Raw genomic sequence first — 10871 nt, forward strand, 5'->3', positions numbered from 1 at the left:
GTGGACGGCTGTGATACAATACGCCATTCTCCAGGGCTGCATCAGGGATTCCATGCGACGGAGGGTGGATGCATGTATCCTCGCTAACAGAGGACATTTTGAACATTTCCTGTAACAAAGTGTTTGAAGTCACGCTGGTACGTTCTGTTGCTGTGTGTTTCCATTCCATGATTAATGTGATTTGAAGAGAAGTAATAAAATGAGCTCTAACATGGAAAGTAAGCGTTTCCAGACACATGTCCACATAACATATTTTCTTTCTTTGTGTGTGAGGAATGTTTCCTGAAAGTTTGGCCGTACCTTTTTGTAACACCCTGTATAAACAGCAAATTCACTGCCATACGACATGCACTGCAATGTGTGCTCATAATTATTCACATTTATGTTCAGGAAAATTTGATTTGAGTGTGGGAACAAATTCCTGTTTCCCTTGTGACACAAAGTGGTTATAGGTATGATGATGCAGGCCATTGGTGTAAAATTTTCATGGGCTGACTAGCCAGTAATGTAAAACATAAAACTCTGAGGTAAAAGTGTTTCAGTAAATTAAACAACCTTTGGTGGACAGCTGCTTTTGAACTTCAGGTAATTTATTTGATTGTTTTTCTGCAACCTGTGTTCCACTAGTAAAGACACATTATTATTGTTAACAGGGGAGGCTTGCGTCGTCACGAGCTGGCTTGCAGCAATGGCAACATGCTGCTCAAACAAGAGGAATGTAGCACAGAGGGACTAAGGATCGACATAGACAGGATTATTCACCAGCAGGATTTGTCTCTGGCGTGACAAGAGTCCATGTCCTGTTTTCCTCGGTCGACTGTCACAGAGCAGTCTACGTCGTTGCCAGTTCCTACAGGTGTGGCTGTGGCAGCACTGAGGAGGAAACTACAGGATAAGAGTAGAAGTCTCTCTGGTGATCAGACAACATGACCCTCTGTAATAAACTCAAACACTTGCTTCATCAGCTCAGATCTCAAAAGGCTTATTGCTTAGTCTTGTGTGTCTTTGTTCTTTGATTGCCATATTCACATCATTTCTTCAAGAAATGATAATGATTGTGTCTTGTGTAAAGACAGTATTTTTTTAGCTTGGGTTTTTCCTGGATTTTATACAAGGGAGGAGAGTATGTCTGTGTTGAAGAGAGTAGTTTACTTGTCAAGTGCCTTGCTTTAGCCAAATTATTTGCCAGGTGGTTTGAGAGAAAGAAGCTGTTGACTGTTCATGTTGAACAAGTGTTTGTTATAATGCAAATAGTAGTGTAAAATAATGCGCAGTTGTAAATTTAAAATCATTCGCTGTTTATACTGTTTTTGTGGAAAGACCAAATGAACGGATGCATTGGGAAGACACAAATTACATTTGAGAGGAAGGAGGTTCAAATCTCTGTACAACTATACAGATTTAGATTTTCCACAGTTTCCAGAAATTGTTTAAGTAAAATCTTGGGATTACTATATGAAGAGGACACGGCCAATTTCCTTCTCCGACTTGAGTTTTCGCTTAGTTTCTAATAACCTCACTGTTGGTAGGACATTAAAACCCAATCTTCATCTCACACTGTGGAAATCAATGTGTGAAATACTTATTAAAGGGCAGCAAACTCGTTAGTTGCTCGTGACCTTTGTAGCTGCTCAGGGATAGTGAGTAACTTGTGGATTGCGCACAAATGCTTGCGAGTGAGGCAGCTTGGTGATACTCGTAGTGGTAGGGAAATCAGTGAAGTATAATAAATGATGTGCAATGAAAACTGCATGCATTATGTTACTTTCAACTTTGCATCTTTACAAATCTCATAGTATCAGAAACTATCCATAGTTTCCATTCGTGAGCATTGCTTCGAAAGGAAATTTTTGACTACCGCAATCATACTCAATTTATGAAATACTTCATGATTTCAGTAGTACTCCAAAGATATTATGATATGTGTAATGCTTTTTGTCCCTCTCTTTGGCACTGAACATAACCCACAGAGTCACAAGTATCCCTTTCCCCCAATATCTGAAACTAAAAATAGTGTTAATAACAGTGTATTCTATTGAATACTGGTCCTACGTCTTTCTCTTACCTCTACAAAATAATGAAGGAACTTTTTTCAAAACTAGAGGACAAGAAGAAAAAGCAGAGAGGAAAATATTATGTTCATTCCTGTAACAGTTCCAAGCTGAAACGTTGTGCGCAGTTGCTTCAGTAAGCAAGAATCATTATTCAGATTTCTTTTATGAAAATGAATGAATACCTTTTCTAAAACCATTCTCAAAATTTATGTTACATTAGCTTCTGTTTTAACTTTCTTCAATGCGAGGAGTGGCAGTAATCCAGACCCGTCTTCCGTGATTGAACTCTTTCAGCTTGATGTGGAATGGAGAAACTTTAATAAGATGATGACCAAGAGAAATACATCTGTTTTTTTTTTTTTTAATAATTTTCTCACATGACTGATTTTAAACTGTAAGACTTGCGATAACAGGTTGCAAGAAGTACTACATACGGTGCCTGAACATGGATAAACTGTGCCAGCATGTTCTTGTGTAATTGCTTTTGGTCAAAAGGTGGTAATTATGAAACCAGCGTACACACAACCTTTTCATGACAATATTTTCATATAAGAAGTAGTGTTTCATTCATTTGAAATTCCAACAAAGTTAGTAAGCTTACACTTTTCGATCTGTGATCTTCTGTTACTGTATCATGAGCTTTTTTGGTGGTTTTCTAAGACGCTTCCTCAGTTGGCCAGCCTAAAAGTGAACCAGTCGCAAACTAACACATTCTGAATAGATGGGCATAAATACCAGTACATGGTCACCATGAACCTCGCCAAACTCAGTTTTCATCTGTGTAGCTGCCCATCTACACAAATGAAAGTGTTTAATTAGATTTGGAAATTAGTTGTAAGTTCCTATGGGACCAAACTGCGGATGTCATCAGTCCTAGGCTTACACACTACTTAAACTAACTTACACTTAGTACAACACACACACCCAAGCCCGAGGGAGGACTCAAACCTCCAACGGAATTAGATTTGATTTAACCAGGGAGACAAAACACTAATGGCCATAAACCCTGTTGCTCCCACCGAAACTAAGTTTACTGTGCAGATTCTTTCCCTGTCATTCTAGTAAAGCCAGTCAGTATCCTTGAAGAGCAGCAGGAGACTTTTTACTAGGTATTTGTTAGGAATTAAAGACCCAAATATATTGTGTCTTTTAGTCTCTATTGCTTCGCATTGGAAGATTAAATATGGTGTGCTTTCATCTCCCACACCTCGTAAAATGTTATCATAGTAAGGCAAGACCCTTTCCTTTTTACACTTTGCCTCTTCAGAAGGGTTTGCCCTTAAAAACTACACGGTGCATCTGTATGAATCTCAACAAAACCATTTGTGAATCATGCTTAACCACCCCGATGTATTGTACCAAAGTTTCACACTTTCTTTTATTGAAATTTATCGGACTTTGCTAAGATTACAGGAGTTTTGCCATTCGCATTTGGCAATAAAGCTTGTTACTTATTCTTCAGAGTAAAATTCAGTTATCAGTTCCAAGTATGTTTTTATTACACTGAGGAATTAATTTGTCGTCTTCATAAGCTTAATATCTTCATGAAAGTGTGATGCTATGGCAGGTCCACAAATTTACAAATTGTATGTGATTATGTAAACATAGATTGGCAATTTACAGTAACAGAATCCCATCTATGTGTCTGTTGTTTGTTAAGTCCTTAACAATGTTGAGTCCTGGTGTGTGTGTGTGTGTGTGTGTGTGTGTGTGTGTGTGTGTGTGTGTGTGTGCGCGTGCGTATGCATGGGCGCATGCATATTCTTCTGTTTTAAAGTTTTTTAATTTTGGAGAGTAATTTAAAATTCGTGGTGTAATACACAAAAGCTTATAGTGCAAATTATGAATGATGAAATATGTTTCTGATCTGTTTGCTGAGAAATTAAACCTCTTTGCAAATTGTTATTTAAGAAACAAAATTATGTTGCTAGTTTGTTTGTGTGTGCATGTGGAGGGAGAGCAAATTTGGATATGTGCACATGCCTGAATGAAAGCGAAGTTACTTGGCTGTGGATTAAATTTATACTTAGAAATTTTGAGTACCAGAAGTTTTGTGATGAAGATGTTGGCTAATGTGATACTAAAGGGGTATTTTGAACACAAATTTGAATTCTTGGCACTTTTACTTTATGTAAATGGTTTACACCTCCACACATATACTCCATAAACTGCTGTTCATTACATGGTAGTGAGTATGATACCAGTATTAGCCACAGTAAAATTGGGGAGTCAAGTTTTTTGTCTCCTCTCATCCTCACTATAGGTGGATACCTCTCATCGAGGGTTTTGAGTGATCCACCCCTCCTTTCTGACATACCCAAGCTATGTCTTTGGCTTCCCTGACGAAAATGTGGTTTTACCTCCTAATTTTTTCAAGTTGAGAGATTCAGTATGGGGTTACAGCAGTTCAAATACATTTCCAGCCCTCGAGATTTACATGGGGAACTTATAGCTTGGCCGTCTTTGATTTGCTTCATACTTATGTGATTTGAATGCCATTGCCTGGTCATTGGTTTCCCACAGCAGTATGATACAATTTAAAAACATTGCTTTTAAAGATTAGATGATTTTTAATGCCATTAAGTAGAAAACATTTGGTGAATGTGTTCTGCAAAAATCTTAAAATCTCTCAGTAACATATCACTCTTTTTTTTAATTCTGTATGTTTTAACAAATAAAAATTTTAATTAACCAATATTGAATCACAATCCATACATGTTATAAAAATGTGTGTGTGTATGCATTTTACAAATTTCCGCCTACACTACTGAAGTGATTTCCCTGTTTAAAAGGCAAAGGAATGATGATAAGTAAAATGTGTTGCAATTTACTCGATTTTACCACTACTGTTTAGTAGAACACCTAGGTTGCAGGGATTTATCAACTGTTTCTTAAACTGATCAAAATATAGCTTATGTTTTATACATATTATTTTTCCTTGATGCTTCCCCATAGAAAAAGGTTTAGGACGTAATCGATAATAGTCGTTTCACTTTTTATACTCGATAATCACAAAATAAATTTTAATCCAGGCTTAAGTTGGCAAGCTTTAGGAGTACTAAGTGCTATTGAAATATATGGTCTGAAATGTCCAGAGTGCTGCAAAATGTGGTTTTACTTCATAATTTTTTCAATTTTTTTTCAATGGGTTCTCTCATTTAGATCCCCTTGTGGTCTATAATGTATCTAGTGAGTCATCCCCTCCAATAATTTAGTGCTGGTGATGCATGTGGCAGCTGGGACAGGAAACTAAATAAATAACAAAATACAGTTGCTGGTTGCTTATGCCATCACATCATTTGAATTACACATGAATAATGTTTTTACTTTAACAGAAATGCATTTTAATAAATATGTATCACATTTTAATTCATTTTCATGCAGCCAGTAATTAAAAAGTTATTTTTATTAAAAAATTATGATTCAACATTTGTTAATTAGCACTTCTATTTGATGATAAATATGAAATTAAAATAATAATAATCATAATAGTAAGTTGCTCCTAACAAATTCTGAAACAGCAATCGTATAATTACCAAACTTTTACATAGTGCACTCACCTATTCTCGATGACTATTTTAATAACTACAAATCTTTTGTACTTAACAGCACTTGGAAATTATCTAACCTTCAAAAGCAATTTTTATGACATTTTTGAGAGTTGCATCATACTGCTTTGGGAAGTTGGGCTCTGGGCATTGCCCATCAAATCATATAAGTGTGAATAAGGAAGGAAGACTGTTTAATGTTCTGTTGCCATCGGTGTCACTAGAGATGGGGCACACATTTGGATTGTTTCAAGGCTGGGGTAGGAAATCTGCTGTGCCCTTTCAAAGGAACCATCCCAACATTTGCCTCGAGTGATTTAAGGAAATAACTGAAAACCTAAATTTGGGAGGCTGGACATGGGTTGAACATTTGTCCTCCCAAGTGCGAGTCCAAGTATGAAAAAAAGAAACAAAGAGTGCCAGTCCATGAGGTCTCCTTGTCATGTTGTCTCCAGGGAATCTAAATGTTTCATGTAGTCTTCAGGGAATCAAAATATAGCAGCAATTCATGGATCACGTGAACAGCATATGCCGTTATGTGAAGTTGACTGCAGAAATGGAGAAGTTGTAGGTCAGTTGTCTGTATGGACACCCAGTGTATCGTAAATCGACCCACACAGACAGTTATCTCAGTGGGCACATTTTCCATTGTCCTGCCTCAAAGAGGGCTGTGATGAACATGCTGACATGTAGTACTAGAAGCACATGCGACAAAAACCGTCTTGGTCTCAAAATAAATCTCCAACCTCTTCGTTCCGAGAAAATGTGCATCAGTCACATGAAATAAAGTTAGCCCCCTCCATAAAATGCAAATCCAAGTGGTTGAGTGACATGACAAGATTAGCACACAATGTTCAGTCCATTCTGTGGAGCAACATCGACTGAAATAGAGGAAATTTTATGCAGACATTTTAAATCCCATGTCTGCAATTTAAACCATCTTTAGCTACATGGGACAGTCTATTCGAACTGTCTCCCACTTCTGTACCCAGCATCAGCAGCACATCGAGTACGGGAACCTGGAAAAATCTTCTGTTGTTGAACACAGCCTTACGAATAAGCACAAAATTTTGTTTGAACTGACACAGATTATGACCCAAACTTCAAGCTACTGGGACTCAGTCTGCACCTATGTCCACTATGCAAATTACTGTGAAACACATGGCAGAGAGTACTTCCTATTGTACCTATTGTACCAGTTATTAGGGTCATGTATGGAGTGTGGGAACAACTGTTCAAATCCTTCTGTGCATGCTGATTAATCTAATCTTGTCTTCATGATCCCTGTGGGATCAATGTGTAGTATATTCCTAGATTCATCACTTAAAGCTGGTTTCTGTGCTTAATAAGTACACTTCCTCAGGATAGTTCTCAACTGTCTTCAAGTATCTGCCAGTTCATTTCTTCAACATGTCTGTAACACTCTTGCACAGACCAAACAAATGTGACCATTTGTGCTGCTCTTCTCTGTTTATGTTCAATATCCCCTGTTAGTCGTATTTGGCACGGATTCCATGTACCTCAGCAATATTCTAGGATGAGATGCACTAGTATTTTGTAAGGAGTTTCCTTTGTAAACTGATTACATTTCCCTAATATTCTACAAATAAACAAGTCTGGCCCCTGCTTTATAGGAACTGAGCCTTTGGGATCATTCTATTTAATATCCCTACAAATTGTTATACCAAGGTATGAGGTGACTGATTACAGTTGTGACTTGTCGTATTGTAGTCATGGGATACAACACTTTTTTGTCTTATGAAGTTCACAATTTTACATTTTAGAACATTTGAAGCAAGTTGGCAATTTTTTCACCACTTTTATATATTATCAGCACATGTCTGAATATTTGGGCAACTTTTTCCACACAGTACTTCATCATAGATAACTGAATCGTCTGTACAAAATCTGAAGTTACTATTAATATCGTCCCTAAGGTCATTCATATACAAGAGGAAGAGAAAGGTCCATACACATCTCCCTGACACACACCTGAAGTTACTTTTCCATTTTTCTATGGCTCTCCACCCACATAACATGCTGTGTTCTCCCTACCAAGAAACCTTCAGACCAGTACAAATTTCACACTGAGCAGTTTGTGGAAGTGGCCACTTGGCACTGAGAGATTGCATAGAAATGTGAACCAAATTGTACGCCATGATGGAAACAAAGGCGTTTGAAGGGCTGTTTCATCAATGAAGCCAGTGTGATCTCTGGTCGATATAGGCTTTACTACATCCATGTGATTCAGTTAATTCTAAGACATTGTTTCACTTTTCTGATGAGAACAATATTGGTTACTGTCGCGTGCTTAGATTTGTATTGAGAATTAATGTTATAAATGCACCGAGCACAGTTTATACAATAAATCAGTTCCAAAAGACTTTGTGGTTACACACAGATTTAGGTTTTTCATTATTAACCTAAACTCTTTAGGCAGATGACAGTATGGTTCCTTTGAAAGATTATGGTGGATTTCCTTATCCAGTCCAAGTTGGGTGCCTGTAATGATCTTGTCCAAGGGGGCATTTCACCTTGTCTTCCTTCTTTCATTTTGAGGAAGGAGCTAACAGGCATAGTTCTTTCTTCCTTTAAAATTTTTCTGTCAGTAATATTTGAAATTGTCACACACACACACACACACACACACACACACACACACACACTTTGTCCTGTTTCATTCACATGTAGTGACATAACAGTAAACATCATTATGCCTTTGTATGTCACTGATTATAGCACACACCAAAAGCACTCCGTCTTTAGGCCACAAGCAGCCCATCGGCGCTATCCAACTGCCATGTCATTCTCAGCTGAGGCTGTGAATAGGAGGGGCGTGTGATCAGCACACCGCTCTCCTGGTCATTACGATGGTGTTCTTTGACCGGAGCCTCTACTATTTGGTCGAGTAGCTCCTCAGTTGGGATCAAGAGGCTGAGTGCACCCCGAGAAATGGCAACAGTGCATGGCGGCCCAGATAAAGTCACCCATCCAAGTGCCGACCATGCCTGACAGCGCGTAACTTTGGTGGTCTGACGGTTCCTTTGTTCAGACATTCATTATGTTCAAGAAACACACAATAATATCCAAAAGTGTTGGGATTCCAGCTTAATAGCTAATTCAACTGGGCTGAACACACCACACAACCGCTCTTAACTTCTTTTCCACAAATGTATTCATATTTAGCCTTCACGTTACCACGCATCCTCTGTGGTAGAACTGCAAAGATTGATATAGCACATACCAAGGCAGAACCTTATTCACACAATGAGTTATACAGTAGAAACAGCAGAAATATTCCACAGCCGTCCATCAATACCAGTTCCCTAAACTTATTCAGTACGGTTTTGCAACAACAATGCCTGGCTTCAAAAGATTCTCAAGTGAGTTCCCAGAACATCTCTGTTATACTTTTGTGTGACCTAGCTCATCCCATTGTAATCCCACTAGAACTCTCTGAATTTCTGTGACATTTTTCATCAGTCTGCCTTTACAAAAACTCCAAACAGTTGAGTGGTACTCAAGAATCAGTTGCATTCGAGTCTTCTATGCTGTTTCCCCAGCAGTCTTGTGTCCAGTCTTGAGTCTTCTATTTTGCGTCCCCAGAATAGTACGCATTTCTTTTTCTGGTCTTGTAGAGTTGAAGATAATTTCTCACGGGCAGGTGCTGTTTTCTGGTGTGAGCATGCACATAGATGTTTTAGAAGAGAAATGATTCACCAGTAACTTGTCCAAAACTTGTTTATTAATATTGTGGTACAAACTCTTAATATATTTCTAAGTTATCCTATTTTATTTTATTTTTAATTTTATGATGTTTACAGAGCACTGTGTGCTAGAAACCTTTGACAAAAGTACAATGTTTCTGTATTAGTTATATAAAATTTTTATGTAAATTTGAAAATTATCATAACTAACAACATGTTATGCTAATGAAATGAATATTGGGCAGCTACTATATATCAGCCTACATTTAACACAATACTACTGCTAATTCTTTTCTGAGAAATAAGTTTTGTGTTGAGAATATTGTTAGTGTTGCATAACAGTCAGTTTAACACTATCATTCATTTATCTTCTGTGTTGTTCCAAATAGGTAATGAAACCCTGCTGTATATTGTATTTTGATAACATAGTATTTTTTATGCATGTTGCTGATTTGTGTTTTATATGGTTTGTCTTCTTACAAAGAAGGAACTCGGCATTTTGAATGTCACTGTTATCCTCTTCCAGACGAGAATTCCTTGTAAGTTGTGTCCTCACAGATGTGATATTTGTTGTGATTGATTGCCAGAGAATATTTGTAAAATAATGCTATTAATTGTTGACTGTGTTGTTCATTGTTTACAAAAGTTTATTTAATAAAATAATGTACGATTTTTCAAAAACATTCTGTTTGTGTGTCATCATATTCTATAAATTTCATCTTGGATGAGAAGATTCAGGAAGGAGCCAAGATGTACATTAAGAAACGCAAGCAGTTGTTAGATAGTGCATGAAGATTTGCACAGACGAAATAAATAAATTACTTTGTGTTATGTTTGAGGTGTGATATCGTGGCTTTTTGAGCAATGAATCCATATCTGACGTGGCTTAAAACGTGCAACAGATCCACATGTATGAGCTTTTAGCTGATGAGTTGTAAAAGATAAATTACAAGTTGACATTAATTATTCTTAATTTCAACTTTTTTGAGAATGAGATGCTAGAAGCTTAAGAACAGCAGTTAAATAAATCGTACACATTTCTTGGAATGATGAAAAATGGTGTCAACAAAATCGGTTCAGTTCTTCATAACGGGACACATTACGCCACCTAAGTTACTACATATTCTTAGTTTCTTATTCTAGACTAGAAAATAAGTATGAACTAGACTGATCTCTTTAGACACCTAAGAATGGATTAAGCACAGCAAAATCAATCAGTTTCTTTTTTATTAAGTAACGATAAAAAGAGCAGGAGGTTTAATGATAAAAAGAGCAGGAGATTTACTACCTACAGATATCATGATAGCCATAACATCCTCCTCTGAATACTAATACTCACAAGAAATCAGTCATGAGAAAAAGTAAGATAGGGGCTCTTCAATGAAGGGGCATCATTGGGAAGCACATGGATGCAGAAAAAAGTATTTAGTTAGATAAGTGTTATGTGAATATGGAACCCAGTAGAATATTGTCATGTGCCTGTATTTAAGAATGAGATGCATACAACATCCCATAAGGTAAATATGATGTAAAGAAATTGGCATGAGTAAGGGAGAGTCGGG

General features: G+C 37.2%; 1 protein-coding gene across 3 annotated transcripts in view; it reads left to right on the forward strand.

Moving 5' to 3' along the window:
- LOC126292131 (zinc finger protein 668-like) overlaps positions 1–9992 on the forward strand; it is a 66204-nt gene extending 56212 nt beyond the window's left edge. For all 3 annotated transcript variants that reach the window (XM_049985964.1, XM_049985966.1, XM_049985965.1), the window contains one exon: positions 654–9992. In XM_049985964.1, coding sequence (XP_049841921.1) covers positions 654–786 — 133 coding nt within the window. In that variant the 3' untranslated portion in view covers positions 787–9992. The remainder of the gene's footprint in view (positions 1–653) is intronic.
- The last annotated feature ends 879 nt before the right edge of the window (positions 9993–10871 follow it).

Source organism: Schistocerca gregaria, chromosome 9 (assembly GCF_023897955.1).
Source record: "Schistocerca gregaria isolate iqSchGreg1 chromosome 9, iqSchGreg1.2, whole genome shotgun sequence".
In the NCBI taxonomy this organism is placed as follows: Eukaryota; Metazoa; Arthropoda; class Insecta; order Orthoptera; family Acrididae; genus Schistocerca; species Schistocerca gregaria.